The sequence below is a fragment of the Lycorma delicatula genome, chromosome 7 (genome assembly GCF_047948215.1).
Source record: "Lycorma delicatula isolate Av1 chromosome 7, ASM4794821v1, whole genome shotgun sequence".
NCBI lineage: Eukaryota > Metazoa > Arthropoda > Insecta > Hemiptera > Fulgoridae > Lycorma > Lycorma delicatula.
Genome location: NC_134461.1, coordinates 89,614,192 through 89,640,593, shown reverse-complemented (window position 1 = coordinate 89,640,593; position 26,402 = coordinate 89,614,192). Strand labels below are relative to the sequence as shown.

At 28.5% G+C, this 26,402-nt stretch overlaps 2 protein-coding genes across 4 annotated transcripts in view; one reads left to right on the top strand and one right to left on the bottom strand.

Annotated features, from left to right (window-relative positions):
* LOC142328487 (cytochrome P450 4C1-like) overlaps positions 1 to 547 on the top strand; it is a 93,691-nt gene extending 93,144 nt beyond the window's left edge. For 2 of the 3 annotated variants that reach the window (XM_075372313.1, XM_075372308.1), the window contains one exon: positions 410 to 526. Coding sequence is in view for 1 of the 3 variants with exons in the window: in XM_075372312.1 (XP_075228427.1) it covers positions 410 to 450 (41 nt within the window). In the remaining 2 variants the exon portion in view is untranslated. Of the gene's footprint in view, positions 1 to 409 lie in introns of all 3 variants that reach the window. The other variant, XM_075372312.1, reaches the window with a different exon arrangement.
* On the bottom strand, positions 254 to 23,296 carry LOC142328486 (uncharacterized). The gene is made up of 10 exons (XM_075372307.1): positions 23,181 to 23,296; positions 20,984 to 21,183; positions 18,728 to 18,832; positions 14,149 to 14,304; positions 12,901 to 13,149; positions 11,121 to 11,293; positions 8,759 to 8,905; positions 4,656 to 4,900; positions 2,672 to 2,842; positions 254 to 523 (listed from the first exon to the last, which is right to left on the bottom strand). The coding sequence occupies exons 1-10, from the start codon at positions 23,269 to 23,271 to the stop codon at positions 348 to 350; spliced, it is 1,713 nt and encodes a 570-aa protein (XP_075228422.1). The 5' UTR covers positions 23,272 to 23,296; the 3' UTR covers positions 254 to 347.
* Positions 23,297 to 26,402: the final 3,106 nt, after the last annotated feature.

The window sequence follows — 26,402 nt, the reverse complement described above, 5'->3', positions numbered from 1 at the left end:
TTAGCAAATAGTTTATTTTCTTTTATAATAAAAGAGGTAAAAGTACTGATAATCACATAGGAAAGGCTTAAGTTGTGCATTTCTAGGTTTTCTTTATTCATCCTAATTGATAGAATAATACCACTGTTGCTAACCTTTCCTCTCCATTTTAGCTGAATTATAACAATTAATACATTAAAGAACAAATAATATTTATTCAAAAAATATTATGTAATTATTTTTATTAATTTTAATTTTAAAGCAAGTAAAACAAAATCCATATAAACAGAACCTTGTTAGGAATTATCATGCATTAAACAAACAACCATTTTTTGGCCTATAACACTATATTATTCATGATTAAAATTTTAAGTTCTTTTTTTCCTTCTAGATGTTTTATATGTTCGTGCTTTTGGTTTTGTTAATTCAGGATGTTCTGCACCAAGAATTTCAACAATCTTCAAGCTTTGATTTTTAATTGCTGATCTTGTAGGAACTAGTGGATCCTCTGTTGTACTTAATTCTTCTAACATTTCTGTCATTGCTGTAAACAAATTTAAAAAAAAAGAATTGAAGGATAGCTATCAATTGACAGATTAAGCAACAGTTACAATTTAAAATTACAGTGATAAGAATATTCTACACCAAGTTGGTAAGGTAGTTTTTACTTAAATTCAAACTATAAAATCACTATCAGGTGAATATATAGAAACATTTTATACATCTGATCAGAACAATGTAGGTGTGCTAAAAAAAGTAATTTACCTAAACATCTACCTGACTAATAATTTTATTCAACCATAATCAGCCTCTATTGTGTAATAAAGTAAAATTTAAATAACATTAAATCAGAAATCGTGTAATAAGCCTCTGATTTTATGTAAAGTGAATATGCTGACTACACTAATAATCTTCTTGTACAATTCAGCTGGGTAATATGGTGAAATAGTGCAAAAGCACTACTGGATTTATTTTCTGATTACATTGTTATTTAAATTATTTTGAAATTAATAAAATGAAAAAAACAGACATGTTTTTGTGTTAATATTAAAGACTAATAATAGCTATGCAGATATTTATTTTAAGTTAAGCAATCACTTGGAGTAAAGCAAATTTTTGAGTACCTATTAATGGAAAACATTAAGAGTGCAGAAAATGGATATTCAAAAAGTCATCCATGGTGTTTTTTTTTCAATTCTGTGGAGGATATAGCACACTGTCTCAGCCTTTTGAAGAGACAGATTGATGCATCACCCACATTTGCTTTCTTTAGAATCAGTAGCTTCATAACCTGTTAGAATAATTAGTTGCTCTACACCCCCACCTCCCTAGAGGTCAAACCTGTCAAAGTAACTGCAGTTTTTGATTCTTTTTAATAATAGTGTTTTTAATCTCATCAGAGAAATCATGAAGGTAGTATTGTAACTTTTTAATAATATTTTTAATTACTTTAATAATTATTTTATAAATAGCGTATTAAATGAAAAAGACATTAACAGTTTTCATTAGAACCAGTGTGGTCTTAGGAAAGACAACAATTTACATGTCCCCTTTACCTGCCATATAATGGCTTATGGCCACCAGCCTTTATTTTGTACATGATCATTCATTTATTTTCTGTTTATGACGTTCAGTATATATTGTTTTACTTTACTTTCATAAGATATAGGTTGAATGAAAGCGTAAAAGAAATAATTATGTATATATATTAAAATCTACCATATACTTCTAATTCTATGTACTGTACTATACTATATACTACACTATCTTCTACATTTCTTACTTATGACTGTCTTTTAAGGGTTAAAAGCCTTCTACCATACAGGGAATTATTGATTATTGGTTAATTTTTGTTTTTATTTTCAGCAAAGATGTCAAACTAACAAATATTTTTCCCAAACTCACATCCAGGAGTGCAAAGATATTGATAGTGAAGATTTTGAAGTCTATATTATGCTTTCTAGACCAGAAAAGCATACCAAAAAAGCATTTTTTTAATTTTTTAACTAATTTATTTTTCAAGTTATTTTTCAAATAACTTGAAAAATAACATGATTTTGGAAATAACCATGTTCCAAACTATTCCCATTTTTGGCAAAGTAACATTTTTTAAAAGATTTGGAAGCAGGGAAAGCAATTATGGAACTCTTCTATAAAGTAAAACCACTTTTAGATTTGTTTCATAACAGAATGAGCATATTTTATAACCTATACAAGCAGTTCAGTTTAACTGAATCAATGTTACTGTATTGCTTAACCACTAATTGTCATTTGATTTTCATATGAAATAAATTTTATTAGATATGAAAATAAATAAAATTTGATTACATAGTATTTGATATGAAAATATGTTAATCTTATGTTTGAAAATAAAAAAAAGATCAATGAATTCAAAATGAACATGGAATTTATATTGGTGCCATTGGTTAAGATTCTGTTTATCTTACCTGAAATTTCTTTAGCATTAAAATAAAAAAAATTATATATTAAAATACAGTTATAAACTTTTCATACATCTTGTTTACTAAATAAAATATAACATTCAGACATTTATGCATTTCAAATTAACTGTGCCAAGAATTTCCACCAAACTATCTAACCTTTTCTTTGTACATATATTTAATAAAGTGATTAAAGATTATTTTATAATTAATAAACAAGTTATAAAAAATAAAATGAAATTTTATCTCACCTAACTCATATAAATCTTCTTTTTGTTTAACAACATTTTCATTTATTATTTTATCATCAAATTCATGTTTGCTTTGTAAATAATCTGTATTATTTAATGTAAAATCAGTTGTTCTTATTTTACTTACTAACATTACAAGTTTTTTATTTATTTTTTCCTGGATTTCTGAAGCTGAAACAGAATTCACTTATAAAAAAAGAAAAATAATTCAGGCATTATAATTCATGACCGCCTTAAGCAACTTAGCTACAATGTCTCCTCATTTCACTGAAGAGGAAAGTTAAAGCATTTTTGGGTATCATCCTACTTGTATTATCTCATTTTAAACCACTGATGGCAAAATTAAGTTTCCCCACTTCCACATATCTCTATAAGGATTACAGTTTTGCATTATCTAAAACTTAATAACAGGTAATATAAAATTTCATAATCCTCTTTCTCTCAACTCCCAAACTTAAAGCTGTATATAAAAAAAAACAATTTCTCTGTAATTACTAAAAAAAAATATTAGAAAATCAAAATTTGCTACCTTTTGTAAAAATCTGAAAGGAAGCAAAGCTCCCTACCCCAACAACCAGTAGGATACCAGAATCACCACTTTATTTATGATTATTTATTGACAGCAAAAATATGCAGGTTTTTTTTTTATACATATTAAATGGTTTAAATACACCCATGGCACTTAGCAAAAACTACAACTTCATTTATTCTTCTAAGAAATGCATGTACCTCAATCTGTGGGTTCACATTCATTCAGAAATACATCAATGTTTGCAAATCACCTCATAAGCACAGTATATAAATATTAAAGGATATTAAGTACAAAATACAGATTTTATACTTAACACAGAAGTCACCATCTCAGTAAGCTTTTAGCTTAGTGATGATTAAAGAAAAGAAAGTTAACAGCTAATACTTATGGAGTTACTAACCAACTCAATCATATTCAATTTGCAGTAGCGCTATGTAAAATACCACCAACTAAAAAGCTAAATAATTGCTTCTAAAATATCATTCAGAAGCACATTTAAATATTATTTTAAAAAACATTTTGAATATCTTTTTAGAAACTTTGAATTAATTTTCTTTAATTAGTAACATACTAATACTGGGCAAAATCTACCCAGATATCTACCCAGATAGGATCAGAACAGAGAACGTATTGAAACACATGAGAATCATTCTTAGTAAATTATCTTATAGATGCAGGTCAGGAACAATGACATTCACAATATTTAAATTTTGCATGTAGTACTTAAAAACAAAGATCTCATCTGAACAATACAAAATGTACAGGCACAATAAATTTGAAAAAAAAAACTAACAATTGCTAAACAAACAGTTCTATTTGTCCTAAAACTAAACAGGTTTCCTAATCAAGTACAATCTATCACTGCAGAAGTGATTTGTATCTCTTATGAAGAAGGCTCTTCCCATTCTCTAACTGGGTTCAAGCTCATGATTTCACATCCACATATCAATTTTGAAAATTTGCCATGATTTTTATTGTTTTAAAAGAAATATCCTTTAAAGTATTTTCATTGCATTACACTTTGTGATGAAACATATAGATAAGCTGCAAAATTTAAGGAATGGCTAGTTATTTAGATGGAAGTTAAGGTAATCTGTGACATATGTGCCATAAAGATAAAGAATACTATTTAAGTAGCAGATTACTACTACATTACACAGATCTTATTTTCATCTTTTATTTTAATGGTTCATTGCTTTCTCAATTTCTTTCTATTTATTTTCAGTCAAAGTTTTTGACTGGAATTTACCTATAATTTCTAACTAGAGTAGCTTTCAGTATTATTCTAATTTTTGCCTAAGTTTTTATAGTATATCTGTAACAGAACTGACTTAATCATTTGTCATTGAATTAATTTACCTTCATAATGTGATGGAAAAAAAATTTTCTCCAACAGTTAAGCAGCACTGATGTTATTCTTTATAATAAAGTTAATAAAAGATTTTCACTTACGATCGACTTCAGGTGGTGGCAATGTTGCAAGTACTCCTTGAGGTGAGCAATCTTCAAGATCTGATAGTAGAATTTTAAAATTACTAGCTGTATCCACTCTATCCAGTTTACGACTGAGGGATAGCAATGCCCAACGAATCCCTAATAATAATTCACCAGTTTTCTCTATTGCTTTTTTTGTTTCAGAACATTGTTTTTCTGTCTTCTCAGCTTCAGATATAAGCCTTGCTTTTTCTTCTCTAAACCTTTCGGTAATTAAAATAATTATAAAATTTTCTAGATATACATTAACAAACAATATATTCACATAATTGATACATAATTGTTATTTGATTGTGAATTAACTGTTAGTTAATTTATTGAATTAATGCAAAAACCACCAAATTAAAAAAAATTATTTTTGTAAACTTGTAACATTACAAGTTTTTTTACTTATTTTTTCCTCGATTTCTAAAGCTGAATTGGAATTCACTTATCAAAAAAAAAAATTCGATGTTTTTATTAGTCTTTTGACTACACTTTTAATATGTGTCTAGTCAAAAAAACTGCCAGTGATAACATCAGCTGGTACCAGTGTGAATTCACTAGTACCAGCCACTGAGGACTGCCACAGATTACTTAGATGTTTTGAAATTAATTTTTTATTATACAATTTGGTTACATTAAAAAATCCTTCCAAACAGTAAAATTAAATAAAAATCATACATGGATTATACTATGTAAAGTTAAAGAACTTTAACCTAATATCTTTCATATTAACCAGAAACCAGAACTAATTTTAATTAAACTGCTTTTGATAGAATTTAACAAAACTATCTTTTAAAAAATAATAAAACCAATCTCAGATCAATCACACAAATTTTCTTATAAGCTTACAAACATCTACTAAATGATTTTAAGACATTATCAAAAATTATCAGTGTGATACTGTAGCCTTTATCTAAATGAGGTACTGTTGTCAGCTCTCTGCAGGGTACTAGAGAAAGATCTTGAAAAGGGGTACAACAATCATGTGTGTACAATATACATTTGTATACAAATATGTACAAATACTATGTTTATGTTAACATATACTATTTTCTGTATGTTAACACATAAAAAAAGCAGATAGCCATTTTTATGTAGGAAGAAAAAGAGAAAAAACTGGTGATGTCACACTAAAGTCTTAACACAAATTTAAAAAAAATTATTAATTTCAATTTCTATTACAAAAAAAATTTTACTTTTTCCAGCATTTTTTATTAAACTAAGCAGAGAAGATTTAACTTCTAACTACATAAAATCATTCAGAATAATTTGTACTGATTTTCAACTATTAATCTCAATAAAAGTAGATTTAAAAGCACAACATACACAACCGCAATATATTTGTATAACACCAACAATTAATTATTAACTTATTTATTCTATCTGATACATATCTTATTTAATATCCTATTGCTAGTTTGAGACTTTTACTAGTATTGTTTCTAATTGCTTTCCAGTTTATTATAATTTTAAAACCCTCTTCTTAGGGATCTCAGCTTTTGAGAGTTGCTGTAACTCTCAAAACTCTCATCCTCACTAAATACATAAAAAAATTCACACATCTCAAACTTACCATACACAAATCTTGTAATGTTTCAAACTGGAGCTGCAACCCAGAGTGTGAAAACAATTATCTATCACTTAGTATGAAACATGTGCTCTAGAAAACAGGATTAACTAAGTAGTATTTTAGCTGTGACTCCATGCACTTGCTGTGCTGGAGTGATTCTTTAATCCTTTAATTTGTTTATACTGATAGCAACAGAAGTGTGGTACCACACTAGTGGTTGGTGGCATTTACAGAACTGTCAAATTTAGATCTGTGATAGGGCTTCAAACAACTGGTAGCAGATGGTTAAGAGGTTAAATAAAGTAGTTACACAAAGTCCATTTTTCTTAATTGCAGCTCATACAGAAGAAGTCTGTACCATAAGAAAGTTTCCAATTTACACTGAGCAAAGCAATTGAAAGATGTTGCAGAATTTCACAATCAATTTTTGGAATTTTCTTTGTTAAAAACCCATTAAATAACCAACGGTAATTTGCATTTGATTGTTTAGTTACATAAATCCTTGAATTCTATTATGGTATAATTTTTATTACAATTTCCTGGAGCTCTCTAAGCCCAGGAAAAACAAACTTGAAGAAAAGCCAAACCCAATGACTTCTCCATCCTTTGCTACACCATTCTCTTATAGAGAGTGAAAACATTGCCAATTGAAAAATTAACTGTCACTTGAAGGGAAGAAAAAGTGATACTAAGATCCAAGCCTAGAAAAAACTTTCCTTACAAGAATGTAATAAATAGGAGAAATTCGTGGAGGCCAGCCATATGTCTCCTTTTCAAGAGTAATCAAAACCAAGACCCTCAGAACAGGGCTATTAAGTCTTGTCAATAGTTGAAAACTAGTTTGGAATTTGATCAACCCTGTAAAAAGCTCACTTAAAGCAGCATTGTCACTTAGGCAGACAGTAGACTTATCCAAAGAGAATAGTGACAGTTGCATTTGGAGAAATTTAGATTTCCCTAGTAAAATATTTACTTTGGGTTTTCGGCAAACGCCTTAAAAATTTCCTCAAGTAGAATAAGTAGTTGAATAACTTCTGATGTAAATTTAGTCTTAAGTTATCACCAATTTGAAACAAGTTAGAATTTTCTATCATCAAAAGGACAGTGCATGTTTTTATTAATAATGTAGCTGTTTTATGGGAAGGGATTTTGAATCGTACTCAACTATTTTTGAATTAACAAGAAATGTTAGGCCTTTTACAGTATAAAAGTTGCGTCAAAAGTACAAAAGTCATGTCAAATGCATGATGAAAATTTGTATCTTAATTTTCTAAACAGAACGGGTTTGTTAATTATTTATTAGTTTTACAGATTAAACTTTTAAAATATTTGAAAATTTTGTTTTTGAACATCTTAGGATATCACTGTCATTAGTATAATAGGATGCAGCTCAAAACTTTATTGATAACAAAAATTCCATTGAATGATATGTCAAAATTCAATTTAGTTTTGGTTAAGATCTGGGTTTTGGTTCAGCTGTTTACTTCTGCAAGATGAAAATCTCCTAGGATGTTGGATGCTATCAAACTTTCCTCAACTAGTCTTGGATGTATAGAACACTAGAATTGTTCTTGAAATCTCCTTTCAACTTTTCTTTCATAAACTACAGCATTAAAGTAGATTCTGAGGCACTCACCAATTTTGTCTAGGACTAAAGGCTCATAAGCAATAAGCAGCAGAAATCCAACCTTCCGTTTGGAAGTAACGGCAACACAGTAAATTAGATTTATTATCTATGATATCTGTTCATTTTCACATTTGCAGATCCTATTCACATTCATTATTAATTTTTACTGAATGTCGACTGCAATTATCAGTAACTTAGATCTTTTCCAACATAGCTCTGCAATAATTTTTTTAACAGTGGAGAGCTGAATTGGCAGTTTGTGTTATGTCAACTTTCATTTTCGTTCATATCCAAACTGAGGAAGTTTCCCAATGCTGTTTCCAACAATTTCAATGGTATGTTTTCAGGGCAACCTTAAAGTGCAAGATTATGTTTGTTGATGGACAACAATACATGCCATAGAGAACACAGAAGGATTTCTGTAACACTTTCCCATTCCCATAGAAAATGAATACCCCCATGTAATTGAGGTTGTCAATCCTCTCATTGCATTTTTCTGTGAATGACAAGTTGTCCCAACTTGTCAATACATAATACAGAGAATAAGAAGCTATTATTCTTATTCTCTGTATTATGTAACCATGCATTTCTAATTTTTCAATAACAAACATTCTATTTTCGAGAAACAATGTGTGTTACATACCATGATCCCTAAAAAAAAGAAGAATCTTAAAAAAGTCACAATATTTAATGGTAATTAAGAAGTAGGAATTTTATACTTAACTCAGGGTTGGTTTGTGAATTCATTGAGACAGTCAGATTAAAAAATTATCATTCAAATCATTTTGTAAGTCTTTAGTAAGTAATTAACTTATAAAAGTCACACTTAAATATTAAGACTGTATATCAGTTACATTAGAATACGAAAATAAAGTTTACCAGTCAGTTGTAGACAACATAGTATGTTGCAAATTTTCTAATAATGATTCAAGCTGGTTGCGATGATCTAACAAACGATTTCTCAGTGTTGTTTTTAGATTAAGTTGCTTCAAAATCTTAATTTTCATGTAAACTTGATGTTCAATTCTGAAAAAAGAATTAAAGCCTGAAAAATCAGTCAGAGTGCAGATGTATTAATAGTTACAGTTAAATTTCTAGAAATTTATTAATAAACTCATTATGAGTTGATTACACTTTTATTATATCTCTAGGCAAAATAGTAACAGATTAAAATTAACTTTTGACAGTACACCAATTTATGTTTTTGCCTTGTTATATAGACAAGTCAAGTTAAAAAAAAAAAAACTACTAGTAATAAAATCAGCTGAAATCAGTTAAGAATAATGCAAAAGTCATTGAAGATAGCCAATAGTGTCTGAAAACCATATTTATTTAATTTGGTTAAGTTTGTAATTTAAAAAGTTTATAATTCCAAAGAGCCCAATAAAGATTTGGTACATTGTAAAAAGGAGAACTGATAAATAAACTAATAATAAAACATAGCAGTTTAGTAACATATGGTACAAGGAGATATTGTAGAAACCACCAATTAAAGTGGAAATGTTTATCATTATATAAAATATCTTTACTCTTAATAAAACAAAATAAAGATTCTCTATGAAATAAAAATTTTTAAAGACAACAATAAATGTCTTTAATCTTTATTTAAAATTTACATTAATTTATAATTTTTGTTATATTTATAATTTAAATTTATATTAAATTTTGAATTCTAGTTCATTTAAAAAGTTATATTTGAATGATTATTTGGGGGGGGAAAACTACTGCTCTGTAATGTACGTCAAGTTAAATGAAGTAATAAAATATTTTAATGACTTATGTATAAACAACTTCCATGAAAACTAATTGTTTTTTCTTTTAAAAAGTAATTAAATAAAAATCAAGGTAATATTTAAACACTGAATCAAAGTATTGATTTTTTTTATTACATAAATACCTTAGGTCTTTATGTGGAAAACCATCTGAGTTGTTCAACATAAATGAACTTCTTGACTAAGTAATTAGGTTCTTCATGACAAAGTGGGAAAACATTTTCACACTTTTTTTGCATGCATATTGTGTGTATTTTTATTCCTGTGGTGTGGTACCAAAGAAAGGTTTGAAGTGTATAAAGGGATTTTTTTAAATTATTGAGTTCACCAAAAATTATTTGCCATTATTTTCAAAGTTTTTATTTTCATCTTCAAAATCAAGAAAAAAAAAATTACTGACAAACTAATTTACACTTTAACATATGTAGAAGCACCACCATTACACAGAATTTTTTTTTGTACAGTAATAAAAATGCTAGAAAGCTCTTAACTGGTTTTGAGATTGAGTTATAATGAAATTTTTATATTTTCAGTGAACAAACAATTTGAGTTCAGTATATATGTGTGCATCTGTGTGAACCATTTTTGTCTCTGATTATGATTAAGCGACATTAGAGGATTAAAAAATACACGAATGGCTGGGATCTGCCTTCAGGTTGTCTTCAAAATGACCACCAAAATTAAAAATTTATAATAATCATTATGCAATCCTAGTGTAAGCTATCAGGTTGGTTGAAATGCACTAATTCTAAAATATATATATCAGTTTTGTAAATAACCCTATAACCCTAAAGTGGCAGAAAAACAAACTGAAAAAAATGCTGCCATAAAAAACCACCATGAAATAAATTAATATTTAGATATAATACCTATTCATATAAAATCTATAAATAGAAATTACATTAAATCAAACAATTCTCAGATATATTATACAAACATGTAACATGTGGTAATCGGAGTTAAGTAGAAGTTATTGAACCGTTAGAAATGAATAATAACTGAGAGAATAGTAATAATAAGAACGTTCAGCAAAGTCTAACTAGACTTATCATTGATAACTGTTTATGACAGTTTTAATAAATGTGTTATAGATAGGATGAGTTCATGAATTATTGCACAATATAGATCAATATTTATGCATGTAAAATATAAAAAACCCTACAGAAACACAAGGAAATAGAAGTCCATTTGTAACCTGCTACAGAACAATTTTCTATAACTAAACATCTTGTGATAAATTATCATTATTAAATCATCTCTGCTCATATTATTTACCTTATCCTAGATAAGTCTTATCTTTTCATTATTACATTTATTATTATTAGATTGGGTAAAGCATAGTGTCAGTAGACAAAGTTAAAATTTATGAAAATACATAAATATTAAGTAAGAATAGAAAAATTTACTAGTGGTGAAGCAAACAATTAAGCACATGTTTATATTAATTTCCTTATTTTAGAAATATATACCTTGGATATACTTCATCAATAGTTAAAACTTCTGTTGCAACTTTAATCTTTTGAAGTGATTCTTCTAATTCAGATAAATCACTATTTACTTTTGCTTCTGCTAAAGCTTCTTCATGTTGACCATCGTCATCATCATCATCATCATGTTGAGCTGAACCAAATCGAGTAACACTCTTAAAAAATAAACAAGTAGTACTTCAAACTATGATTTTATAATAAAACCTGGAATTACTTAACCAATCAGAAATAAAATTTAATTTTTTTTACAAAATTATTCATTATAATTTCATCAACCAGAAAAAATAAAACCAATTATTAATAATAAATAAAAAACATCTTAATAGATTTGTTTTACAGATCTGTTTTAACAAACAGAAATTAATAATGTAACAGTTTTTATTACAATCATATAGTTCCATTTTACAGTGCTCCATGTAGCTTCCAAAATATTTTGTATATGTATAGTTTTAGAACTGATAATTAATATAAAAATTATATTTAATAATTTATTTTATAATTTAGACTTTTAAGTTTACTCCTTAATATATCTGATCATGTTTTATACTGCCTTCCCTTTATATAATTGATTTGCCCACTTATTTTTGTACTTTATTTTGTATTTATTTTTTGTATTTCTTATTTATTTTTTATTTTTATTAAATTAGCAGATTAGTTAGAATGGGTGGGGTATTTATTTTTTTTTATTTTTTGCCCTTACCTTTTTTTTAAAGATATATATATATATATATATATATATATATATATATAAATATGATGAGGGGGGATGGATCAAGCTAGTCTCGCTTGTAGAGAACCTTAAGAAGACAGTCTTTCAGACTAACACTTGGTAAGCAAATGGTGAAAACTTGACAAATGTGGTGGCCCAAGTTTTCTAAAACTTTTTGCGGTGTTAATGTTTTTACTTTAGTCATCCCAGAAGCCTTTTTCCTGCTTATGCTAAAAAGTATCATGAATCTCCTTTGTTATCTTGAGGGCATTTTCCCCTCATTGTTATAGATCAATTGCAGTTATAATGCAAATTTGTAAGTCACTTTCATTGGCGGCTTCATCAACTGGAATTAATAGCTACAGTAATTTTTCAATAACTCCTACTTTGTCATAAAAAGTTCCAGTTAATAATTTGGTAATGAGAAAGTATATTGCCTCATATTTTTCTCAAAATAGCTATGTACAGTTTTCCAGGGACCCTGATCATCATGTCTAATGAAAACCATTCAATTTCTGCCTTTTACTCCTACTCAGACTTTTATGCTTGAATCAGAAGGCTAAACCATTTAGTTAAAGGAATTTAACTATTTGAATATCATTTCAAACATATAGACTTTGTGCTCTCAACATCTGCGTAAGTTTAACAATATTTGCTGTTTATACAGCAAACTCTGTTTCAGCAGAAACAGCAATTTGCTGAAACAGCAAATTCTGTTTCTGACACAATAGAAGAGAAAAGAGAATTTTAATACTAGACCTTGACCTACTTCACATACACAGTTTCCAGAATCATTCAAGTGATAGAAAACACTGACAGCAATGTATTGATAGGGCAAGGAAATACTTTAAAGAAGGTAAGTCAGAATGACATACAAGAACCTAATCATTTTTTATGTAATCTTTTTACATATTTATGATATTGTTGGTAATTTAACACTAACTACTTAATTTAATACTAACCTAGGTTGATAACCTAGTGTTAAGATTTAGGAGGATAAGTACAAGAGATATTCATGAGATAATAGAAATGTTTTAACTATTTCAATCTTACCTCAGTTCTGATGACAAATTTACAATTAGCTGTGACTTGTTCTAGGTCTGCTTTGATATTTTTAGCGGTGATATCCATTTTTCTCATTAATGAAAGAATATTAACCTCCTGTGTTTTATATTCATCATACAAGTTTGCAACATCTTCCGATGCATTTTGACCCATTTCAGTTGCTTTTAATATACATTTTGATTGTATCAATCTATCAGATTTAAGATTTATTAGTATTTCATCAAATGACTGAGCATCCTAAAATTAATAAAATATTGTTTTGTTTAATATAAAAAAGATTATCCATCAAAAATTAAATGTTATATTAAAAATAATTAATTGAAAAATTATGAACATTTAACTATAGAAACTGCCCAATATTCTCAATGAACAAGCACATCAATTTTTTTGAATCCCTTTATGCCTACAACTTTTTATTTGGTTAATTCCAATAAAGCTTAAAAGGCTAAAATATTTTTAAAAACTGATAAAAATTGTTTTTAGTCAAGCTGTTATTTGCAGTAGAAGTATTTAAAAAGTTAATTTTGTAATATTTTTTTTTAACAGACTCACAAAAGAAATATACCTATGGACATACAGACATTCAGAAAGTAGAGAGTTCAATTTCTTTACAGTGATATGTTACCAAATTTCAGAAAATTATTATAAAATTTACCTTGTAAAAACTTCTAGCGTATATATATTTTAGGGTCTAATAGTATTTTAGAACACTATCTTTTTTGTGAACAAAGTGATATATAACATGACCATTGTACTTTGTTATTGTTCTCTCAGAAACATTTGAATGGTCAGAATTAGTTTTTGAATATCTATTTACTTACAAAAAATAAAGTCTGTCTACTGGACAGAGAGTGTACATAATGCATTATGTACACTGTACATAAAGAGACAGTACATAATGCACTGTTTATACTGAAAGAAGTGTATCTCAATTTGCTGCTTTACACTATCTGTCATAATTTTTTCTGATGACTATGATGCATGCAAAACATTTCAAATACAAGCATGACATTAGTTTAGTATGTAAAGGGGTAGTTTAGTATGTTTAATATGATATTAGTTTAGTAATTTAGTATGTTGATAATTTTCATTTTAAAAGTCAATTACACAATTTTTACAACTTTTAAAGTCATAAAACTTACGTTAAGTTTTTAAGTAATTAGTTATAATTTGTTACGGTATGGGAATATATTAGAAAATAATAATAAGTTAATAAAAACTACTATAACTACATACTTCTTTTAATATTTTTATCATGTTTTCATATGTTTTTTTCACAGTTATAGCTGCATCCTGTTTAACTGTTATATTTTGTATTTTATTTAAAACAACTTGTTCTTTCCATAACTTCTTAAGGAACTTATTTGCAGCTTTAGATTCCATTAACTGATCCTGTAACATTATGTATATTGTATTAAACCAAAAAATAGTTAACTATAGAAGTTTTTGACCAATTGATAATAACAATATTATTTTTTTCTAGTATTATAGAAGAGGAAAATGCTTTATGCACAATCAGGGAACTGATGATGTTCACAGTATATGGGACTCCCACCCACTAAAAAACCTGACCTTTGTTCATGGATAATTAATCCACCTTTGAACCACTTACTGGTTTACTTCAAGGTAGTGACCTTCAATTTGCCATTTCATGCACCTGCTGCTTTTTCTTGCTTATTTTGTTCTGTTAAACTTCAATCCAGGACTATCTCTTGCATTGAGTATGGACATCCAGGATTATTAGTTTTGCCCATCTTAAAAAGATATTTATTAAAATTTCTGTGATCAGACAGGAGATGTGTCAGATGTTACCTTACTGAATTTCTGTTTGTACCATTTGTCCAGGTCCCCCACCAGCCAGGCAGTCCATCTACCCTCCTCTCGTTGTACCTGAGTTGCTCCTTCAGTGCTTCAGTCCTCTTTAGATAGGTGTTGCTCCTCTTCAGTGCTAGCAGATTAGTTGTGATCACTTCTGCTACTACCATTGTTGATAGTTCCAGGACTGTATAGTAAGATGATGCGATCCTCATCGCTTTCCTCCTCTGCACTGATGTTATGTGTCTCTTATAGGCTTCCTTCTGTAATGTGAATTTCCCATATTATGCTATCAAAAAGTAGTATGGAATGAGTGACAGTGATTAGTAACCTTCTTCTACTCTATATGAGTCCACCAATATTTGTCGTGAGGTAGTTTAGTGCCATCAATGTCTTTGCTGCTTTAGTTGTGGTGTACCTGATTTGGTTTCAAAATATCAGCTTTGTGTCAAGTCTGACTCTCAGGTACTCAACCACTTCTTCACATTTCATCTTTTCAGTGTGTCCAATATCCAGCTCAAATGTTAGTTGGGATTTGCCATTTGACAAGTAGAAACATCTCAGCCTTCTTCGAAGCCAGTTGCAGTCAATGTTCTTCTATTCATATTTCCAAGCTCCTCAACAGCTGATTTAGTTTAATCTGAATTTCTTCCATATCCCATGCGATTATTTCAATCTGAATTTCTTCCATATCCCACACGATTATTATGGCAGCAACATCTACATATACTATCAGGAATGAGTCATTCAGTGGCTCCATGAGAAGGATCCCAGTCTACTTCACATTTCACAGATCTGAGCCCAGAATTGACCTTTTTACATCCCCCCCCTCCAAGGTAAGGTAGGGTAAGGTAACGTAAGGTAAGGTAAGTTGATTACCTTCATGTCAGCTACTAATCCATTTGTGAAATAAAGCAATAAAGCTTTCCTTTGGTGAAATAAAAATTTCTGTTATGTTTGCTGGTGAATGAAGAATGCCTTTTACAACTGGGCATAGAATAGTTTTTATGTTAAGTTTAATTTTGTGTTTTAGTAGATGTAGAGAACCTATACACACTTCCTCTGACAATTCTAATGGTGATTTTCTTTAGTTTTAAAAAGTGTAATGATAGCTGCTAATGACCTTATAAGTCGATTCCCATAATAAAAGAAATTTCTTTCCAAAAATACAAAACCGAGAATTACAAGATAATATTTTTACAAGCCTAAAAATAAGCTTTACAAGCTTATGGGGCAGAGACTTTACAAAACATTCAGAAAAAAATCAATGAAATAGAAAAAAGAATTTTAGGAAACAATTCAGGGTCCAAAATATGAATAAAAATTTATAAGTTAAAAAACTTAAGGAAAGGAGAAAAACAATCAGAAAGAGGATTAAAATGTTATTTAATTTTATTTTACATATAAAAAAAATGTTATTTTATGTATAGAATGATTAAGGACAAATTAACTAAACACATTTTTAATTTTTGGAAAAAGAAAAACTGGAGCAGGAGAAAAGGGTTTTAAAAAAATCTTTAAGCAGAATTCTGAAAGACAAGCAAGTGGCCACCAGATGCAGGCCACTGCATCTGGCAGCCATGTGCCTCACCTCGAAGCACCTGTAGCACCGTGGCTCCTCCGTACTCAGAGAGACCCTGCAGTGGATCCATCCTACGTGAATTCTTCTCCTGGCCACTAACGCCGTCGTCGACACTGCTGACATCGCGACTATGGCTCACTTTGTGCCACCAAAGGCAGCATGAGTTGACCAAAGGCGGTGACATAAGGTGGTCACCCTATCCTCAATTTTTCCATTGTCACCAATGGCATCACTGATGAAGTTTAGAAGCTCCAATTCTGTTACATCCTCCTCAATATCCTTAATGATAATGAGGTCTCTCCTATGCGACCCATATGTAATACTCACACCCTCTAATTTACTCAACATCTTCTGAACCTCTACAGCTTCTTCTTTGTTGGCCCTCAATTTTATAAGCAAGGAATCTTCACCACCTCCATTTTTGACAGTCACACAATTTTTGGTTTTTGAGGAGGTCCGCACACGTAGACCCCTCCGTCTTAATCACAATTGTACTGGCTCCGTCGGCTGCTATGGCTGTTTACTCGCCGCCCCGTCCCCAACCCCTTTGTCCAATACACAACCCTATTACCAGCACTCCTTCCATGGTACTCTAACTTAAGAAGTACGCCTACCTTGTTCGCCACTGAGCCATATCTAATCTTCATTAATCTCTTGCATTTTCTTTACAGCTCTGTATAAGTCCTCTGCAACTACTCTCTCCCCAGCCCTAGTGTCCACTTCCACCGTGTACACCCTGCCCTGGACATCTTTGGTGTCCCCTGTCAACACTTCTGCTAGGCCTTGTTCCACTACCACCTGACCCCTCTTCAGCTTTGCCTCACCAGCCTATGCATGGTGGCGACCCTGTCAGCAGTTTCCTACCATGGCTTGTTCTTTTCCTCCACTATGTAAGTCATATGTGGTTAAAATATCACCACCAGCCAAATCATTGTACTTGCCAAACATCCAATCCAAAAACATAATCAAAACCTCGAAGCGATAAGGCACATCCTCTCGCAACAAGAACTCCATTTCAACTCAGGAATGATCAACCTGAGACTGTACAAGACTACATTTCATTTACATTCATACATATCATCCTCATTCATCCTCTGAAGTAATACCTTATGATGGCTCTGGAGGCTAAACAAGTAGAAGAAAAAGTGGGAAACCATCGAAGCAGTAGATGAGCATGGCACTGAGTCTGGTCTAGGCGCTGATTGAGAGGAGGCAACTAGGTAGACTCCCACGACAGAAGTCGCACCAGTCACAGTCTCAATCAAGAAGGAAACAGGACCCTCTTGTGGTTTTAGGTGGTCTCTTTGATTTTGATGAGACCACCTCAGATGTAAAAGGCTTCAGAGTCTCCATAGGGGACTCCAAAGCAATCTCTCTCTTTACAGGCTCATCTGACTGGTTATGCCGATGAACCTGAATGTCTGGTTTATTATCTGTCTTCCTCTAGTCAGATGTGCTTTTGTTCTTAATCGTCATATTAACTGGTTGCTGTATTTTGGACGATTCTATTGTCGATTATTTCCTCTATGACAATAGTCAAATAGTATTTTTTTATATTTAATTTGTTATTTACTTTCCAATTTGGTTTCTGTACAACGTAGTTATTTTATGTTTCAATCCTATTGGATTTATATTTAAAATTTTTGAGATTGTAGCTTCAAACTCTCTATCTTGAGTATTTATTGAAACTTAATAAAAAATTAATTGCTTTACATTCTACAATATTTATTACATTTTATAAAATTACATTTTATAAATTTTTATACATTTTATTTATAAAATTTACTTTTATTTAATTGCAAAAAAATAATAAAAGTAATAACATCGTTATTACTTTTATTATTGTACATTTTGTTTTAATGTTTCATGTTATATCTATTTTTGAGTTTTTAAATAAAATGTAGGGCCCTTTACACCCTTATTTAATGATCCCTTATCTAATGATCCTGATGATGATTTCAACTTTTTTCAAGAATGTGATGAGGGGTAATGAATGACGTTTGCTTACAATAACCATAGTCAAGTCATAACCATTTAAATTTTTATTTAATTAAAATTAAAACCTAATAAAAGAAATTCAGAACACCAAATTAATTATCAACTAATTTAACATACTGGTGACAATCGTAATATACCAATAATGAAAAATTACACAACTACTCTACTGCTGCTTAAGGAATAAAGTAGTTAAAATCATAACATATTAACAGCTGAGCTCTGGATTAAGTTGAATGGCATGAAATAAAAGTAAAATGCTAGCTGTCAGTGTTACATTTAATGAAGTGACTCCCATACTTTTGACTTCTTATATTGTACTTTTACTGTCTTACTTTATTACTGTACATTATTATCTTAATGGTTAATGTAATTTAACTTTTATTAAAGTAACACTATTAAAACTGCACTTTTCATTAATACCTTTAAAGTAAAGAGAGTTTTTTCCATTTCCCGTTTTTCATATCTTAACAAATCCAATTTTTTTTTTTTATTAAATATGACACTTGATATATTTTCAATTATATACTGTAATAAAAAATGAACAAGAATAATTAAGCAAATAAATACAAATTATAGAGTATTCAGAAAAAAAGAATTATTTAATTTAAAATTCTTAACCATTTACTCAATGTAAAATAGTGAACAATATTTAACATTTAGTATATTATAATATGTTGCATCATTTTCAAAATAATGAATATCCAATAAAATCACTTTCATGATAACATATAATCAAGGAAATTATCTTTTTTAGGTAGTAGTACAGAAATTTTACAGTGCCCTAAAGTATATAGAAAAACATTGAAAAAGTTTAACTTTGAAAAGGTATGAAGTAAATACTTTGAAAACAATTAGTTAAATTTTTTTGAAGGAAATCAAACTATTATTCTGAGTAGAATCACTTTTCATTTGTTAATATCATCCTAAGTTACTGACTTCTGGCAGAAATCATTAAAATTATTATTATGATGTGTATAATGAGAACCACACTTTAGGACGAATATATTTAATCTTTTTTTACCCTTATACCAATAATTCTAACCTATACTTGCTCAAAGGCTGTAATCTGGTAAACAATATTTTTATCAATTGTACAACACAGTTTACATCACTTTTATAGGCCTATATTTAAAATGCACTACTACTGAGTTATGAAAAGATGCTCTAAGTTTTTTAGACAATTTTATTTTTGCAATTTTATTAAATTCCTTTCTTGTGTAATAATTTGTTAATTAACAGCTGTACTACTTACTTTAAAAGTGAGAAGGAAACCAAGATATGCCCATTTGGCTAAGGAAGTTCTTTAACTGTTTTATATTTGCTAAATTCAGTTCTGAGGTGTTTACTGCTAATTTATTATGAACGCCACGAATAAATGAACAAAATTAAATAAAGCAAGAAAATGTACCTGTTGTTTAATATTTTAATTCTTTCGCATTTATTTTATAAATGACTAGTGTTTAATAGAATAAAACAGACTTCTGTAATTATATTTTTGAATCTGCACTGTTTGCAGCTGTGACTTTAAGAACTGTGCTTTAGAATAATGGAGCACCACCACAATTTAGTCTATTTACAAGAAAGCTTCTGAGCAGCTTATACGATGGATTAAGTATTATGAAATACCAGTAGCATAGACAGATCATTTGACTAATTTTATACGCAATGATTTTTACTTGTGGGGGTTCACATGAAATGTAACTGTATACTGTTGTACCAGCAGTAAATGTAACTGTATACCAGCAATACAGATATGTATTTTTTATATTTATAAAACCATTCATTCAGAATTAACTGAGAATATTTGAAAGGAAGCTTTTGTCCATTAACAGATGTCCACTGTCATCAGAACAGATGGACACTGAGCATCTGTTAAAAAATAGAAAACTGCTTTACGGTTTTTTAAATTTATATAAATAAATCAAGCTTAGAATGTTAGCCTACAAATATTAAAAAATCTGATTTGATGTGTTATACCAGCTGCAGACGGAAAATTAATCGAAATCAATGTATTACTGAAAAAAGATGGTAAATTCAAAATTAATCTAATAATATGGTTAAAAAATAAGGGATGATTTTCCTGTTCCCAAGATTGGTGGAAGCTGAATAAGCTTCTGAATTCTTTAAAACAATTAGTTAATTAAATTAAAATTTCCATGAAGTTATTTAAGGAATTGCTCTGAATTTTCAAGTAATCCACATCTTGCCAAGAAGGGAAATTATAATAATATGTGTGTCATTTACCACATATTTATGTTTCTTTACTAGCAAGCTGTGACTGTTGCAGGAAACAGTATCTTGGGGACATCTCTTTAGCTGAATGCTTTTTCTTTAAATGATTTTGAAATTTTTTTATCTGTACAAAAAACTTTCTTTGAATTAACAACAAAATGTTTTAATTATTGAGATTATTTTATAATATTTGATAATTCTTATTAATTACAAAAGTTAAGAGATCAAGGGAAAACGTCAAATTATTAGTGTTCAAATTAAAAGTCAACTGTTTATGAAAGCATAATTAACATGTCTGTGACAAATACTAAGAATGTACATTCTGGAAAAAACTGTAAAAAAGTAATTAATTAAGTACTAAGATGAAATAATGTCAGTTTAAACAGTTTTTAACTAGTGTAAAAACTGTAAATGGGAGAAAATATGAATATATATTATTATAACCTCTGTTGGTTTATATTGATATGCTAATTTATAGGCATTGTTTTTTCTCATTGTTGTTCTTCTTCTCAAATCATCACCTTTCACATTTACATCAAGTGTTTTCCTTAAGTTTTCATTTTCTTTTATTAATTTTTTTATTTTCTCCATTTGCTTTTTATAAGTATTTATAGCTTTAGCCTGACACTGTAGTGCAGCTCTATCTAGAAAAAATAAAGAAGTTAAATATATGTTAATCCAATTTTTTTTTCGCACACCAATAATATGTTTTCCTAAAGTTATTAAAATTTTTCTAAATGCAGAAGAAAATAGTTACAATAATTTGTGCATGCTAATAAAGTGTAGTATATAAATTTCTCTGCATCTTATACCCCAAAAAAAGAGAACACAGCATATACTTCTGTCAATAAAACAAAATAAAATAAATAACCACCAGTAAATAAATAATTCCTGCCCAGTAAAATAAAGACACACCAGCCAGGAACTTTTGTCCAGTTGTGCAATATGTAGATACAAATTCTCTAACTATCCTTGCTTTCCCATTCCGATAAAAAGTATTGGAAGTTGTTATGTATGGATCCAACCCTAACAAACAAACTGAATGGGAAAGTTACAAAGCCAAATTAAGAAAGCTGGTCAATTAGTACATAGTCCTATAGTCTGATAGTTCCTATAAGAATTAAATGAGAAAGATTTGAGAAAGAGTAACATAAAGTATTCAAAGAGAGAGGAATAAAATACAAAAAAAAGATAAGGAAGAGAAATAAAAAATCGACTGACATTGTAATAATATAAGATTTGTTTATAAAAAAATTGTTGATAAAAATGATTTAAGTACAATTCTGACATTTTTCAACACTAACCATAAATATTCTTGACTTGCACATTACAAATCGTAACTCATTGAACTGTATTAATTGCTCAGTATTTGTTTATTTTTTCTTAACATAAATTACTTCATCAGAAACAGATATTAATACTATTAACAAATTATTTAACTACATATGAATTATGTAGTCGCACACACGTATGCTCGCACACTCACACACACATACACACTTATTGATAAAAAATCTTGAACTTTTGTAAGAAACCTTTTTGCTTAAGTGCTCCAGTAAAAAATTGAAGTTTTGTCTCAGCCAAAACAACCTCCTCTTTTCACAGCTTTTGCAAAAATGTAATATATTTTTCACCTGAAGGTAACTCCTGTCTACACAAGATTTGAAGAAAATCAGTCAATGGGGGTCCAGAGTTACAAGACCAAATACGGCCCAATGTATGTTTGTACATCCACATAAATGTCTCTTAACTAGTGCAAAAACTGTAAATGGGAGAAAATATGTATATATATATATATACATATGTATACTCCAAAAATATATACATATGTAACTTTAAATATATGTAATGAACTTATACATATGAACTTTATACATATGTAATGAACTTTAAATGGAAATAAAAACTTTTGCACAAATTACTTACTTTTTATGTAAATTAATTTTTTTATATCTCCTTAAGGCTCCAAACCAAGACCATTTTATTTATTTATTTTTTTAACTAAGCTATATGTACAACAGTACATATCACTACAACTGGGAAAGTAAAAGAAAATTTTATCAAACAAGATCAGTTAACATCCAAAATACTATAAGTGCTAGTGTCATATAATAAAATTTAATATAAATATGCTTACAACATAATGTCACTCTCAAAAGCATGGGATATAATCTTAATGAGAACATGTATCGTTAAACTATTCACTATATACTATTTTTATAATGATAGCAATGACTGATAATAGAAACATCTCTTTTTTATTTTTGTGACAAATCTTGCAAGTTTAGTAAATGAACTTACAAACAGTCAAGCAAGCATATTGACCACTACTTCATTTGGTTGATAATATTATTCATACTACAAGTTATTATAATAATTATACATTACTATAATTAATGTTTGTTAGCTCTGCAGTATTAACATACAGTTAATCATGCATGAAGAACTGACAGTTGTATTATCTAATGACAGAGATCAAAAAAGAAACTGACATGAAAAATGGGATGTTGACAACACTTAAAATGTTGAAAACACTTTAGCCTACTAAATTAATAAGTTTATTTACTAAAAAATACTGAACTATATCTTCAATAAAAAAATATATAATTAATAAGCACATTATTGTTTACAAATAACTTACCTTGTAATTTAGTCACATTTTTGAGTTGGTCTATTCTCTCACTAATAGTCCATCTATTCTCTGGAAACTGCTGATTTACTTCAGTTCCCATTTTATTTTTATTACTATTATTAACAAAAGATTTATCGATTAAAAACACTACTTATATACTAAATAAGTTGTACTCATTCAGCTTATCCTGTACTGATTTTATAATCAATACAGCTTATCAGTTGTTTTAATAATTTCAAAGATTATAAAAACAACAAATAATATTTAATAACAAAAATATTAAATAATAATAATAATTAGAATATAAAAATATTATATAAACATAAAAATATTGAAATTAAATCAATAATTAAAATCAAGCTGTGCAGGTCATCCTTTACATTCTAATGCTGGTGTTAATTAACATTCTAATAACCTCTTAATTAAAGCAAAACAACAATCAGTTGAAAATGGATGAATCCTTTTTTCTTTTTGATTTCTAGACAAAATTTTTAATACATATTTTTTCATTTGCTTTTTTTAGTAACGATTTCAAAAGAAATAATCTTTCTCTCAATAATTTCTAATGACTAAATTTTAATTTATTTAAATCATTATTAACATAAATCTTCATACTTAATGGTTTTATAAAGGGATATTCAAATTAAAAAAAAAACAATTCTTAATGTTCTCATTGTTATTTTTAATAAATATATTTTTTAAATGTATACTTATTTAATGTTAGTTCATCAAGCAATTTAATTTGATATCCATCATTCAATTAGTTTTAAACAATTTTAGATTTTTGATTTTGAGAAGTTGGTAACTAAAATGGGCCGCTTAGTTTTATTTAAATTGTAATAAAACTGCTGTAATTGGTGCAATTGTAAAAATTGCATTAATTTTGACTGTTTGAATCCCCAAAAGTGATATCAAATAAATAAATTTCAACCACCAAAACTTTCATTTAATTTGCAATTGACTTCAAAAATCAGATTTTAAAGAACAGACAAAAATATATTTTTTAATGTAGATTTTTTGAAATTATTTTACCAATTTAAAGTTTATTCTACAATTTTTACTTTTATTTAAATCCTGGAAAATTTCTTGTAAAGCAATTCTTAAAAACAGCTTGCAAAAAATAACAAAAGCAAGAAACTTGTAGCTTGATGAAAAGTGAAAATTTTTAAGAAAAGTGGAACAATGTGAAGAGACTAATTCCACGACTAAGGCTCTCTGGAATACATAAACATCTATCATCTATTTACTCTGATAGATAAAAATAAAAATTAATTAATAGAAACAACATAAGACACTTAATGAATGTGAGCTAATGTTCTCTAAAGGTGAGATGTGTATTAATTTTTTATCCTATGATTTCAAATTCTCAATTCAAATAAAGAACCTACTTCTTTTATTTAAGTTTGTTAAAAGTATAACTGTAATATAATTCCTGCCCTTGTAAAGGTTAAGATTACAAATAAAACTATGAATAATAATCTTAAAAAAACAAATGTTTAAATCGAAATCAAAAACAAGTTACAACTTCCAAGAAAAACTATAAAAAACAGTAATGAATCATGATACTACTTTTACTGCACTTTGTAAATTGAATTTTAAGATAGCGATAATGTAGGTTATCAGAGTTGTTGAAGTCATGTGTTTTATAAAAAAATATTTATCATAAAATGTCTTCCTTTCAGCATAAGTGATAACATATGTACCAATATGAGCGAGATAATAAAATGAATCATTCACCATATCAAACTTAAAAAATTCATAGTACAATAGAAAATAATCATTTCAATTCACACCAGCCATTATAAAATATAAAAGGAAATGTATTAAGTTGAATATGAATATTTAAATAATTATTCAAATATGGAAGTTATTTTCTTTTTTTTATGGATGTTCAATTTATCAGATAAAGCTGAAAACTTGCATATGAGATTACATAATGAAATTTTGTAGCACATGAAATATTCCATGCCTGACTTGAATTCCAATCCAGGGCCTTCAAAGATGAAGTAACGAAGTCAAGTACATGGTATTCACAACCATGGTACATTCACAATAAAATAACTAGATAAATCTGCAAATTGTAAACTAGATATATTTTTAAAAGTGGATTTTGAGTATGAATTAATCATAGATTAGATTTTCAGTTTTTTACACATTTTTGCGCTGTTGCAACCCAGCAGAAGATCCATGGAAAACCCATAACCCTCTTGAAGTGTAGAACAAAATTATAAATATATACTGTTTTCAAAATAAAGCTAAGCCTTTTTTTCAATAAACAGAAGTGAATGAAATCAAAAATGAAGCAAAGTTCTGTGAAAAGAGTAAGAAAAAATAATTTTCAAGATTTAACATAATTTTATTTGATTTTTAAAAAATAAATTTATTTAAAATAATTATTTTTATTTTTATAATATTATAATACTAAAATGGATATTTATTTGTTTATGCTGAGTATGTTGAAAAAAATCTTGTCTTTATTTTTTTAAATTTTCATTATGCTGTATCCAATGCATTTGTTTTTGTTTTTTTCAGTTTGGTAGCTTCTATTAGAATAATAATAGTTTATTTATTTTGTAAATATTTAATACACTTTGGATAAAAAAAAATAAAAGAAAATGCAGGTGTTGATAGTAATAACAGATAAATTATTGTTTACTTTTTAGACATGCCTCAGTAGTCATTTTCATTAGAAAATGATAACTGGGTTTAGATTCTCATACCTCATCATGGCAAATTTAGAAAATTGTTTATATGAATTACTTTAAAACTCCATTATTCTATTGGCACTTTCATCTTGTAGATGAGTTACATGTTCTTTCGTTTAATCTTAGCAATAACGGTTGTTGGCAACCGTAGAGCTGTTCAGATATTACATTTTGTTCCTAGTTTACAGTAGGCATATTGTGTTAGGAGATTAGATTCAATATTATTCCATAGGTGGTCGTTATGATAACTCACTATTCCATAGTTAACATTGCCTTTTGTAACAAGGTTATTTTGGCAACCAGAAGTATCTTCGATGTGAATATCAGTTGAGGTGTTTAGTGAAATGGCTGAACTTATCTGAAGATGTGATTATTATTTATCCAATTAGTTCAAGAATCACATTTGTCAGTCCACACAATCTATTAGCACATTAGAAACACACTGATAGTTATTGTATGCACAAAAGAAATAGAATTAATTATAATACGCCAATCAAATCTTATATTCTAACTGTGGAACTTTACT

Bases quoted from the DNA above. Each gene is read 5' to 3' on its own strand.
- LOC142328486 (XM_075372307.1), bottom strand. From the start codon at position 23,271: ATGGGAACTGAAGTAAATCAGCAGTTTCCAGAGAATAGATGGACTATT. The intron at 14,305-18,727 runs GTATTAATGAAA...ATAATGTTACAG, and splicing joins AAACTCTCTTTACTTTAAAG to GATCAGTTAATGGAATCTAA. The intron at 8,906-11,120 runs GTATATATTTCT...TTCTTTTTTCAG, and splicing joins ATTGATGAAGTATATCCAAG to AATTGAACATCAAGTTTACA.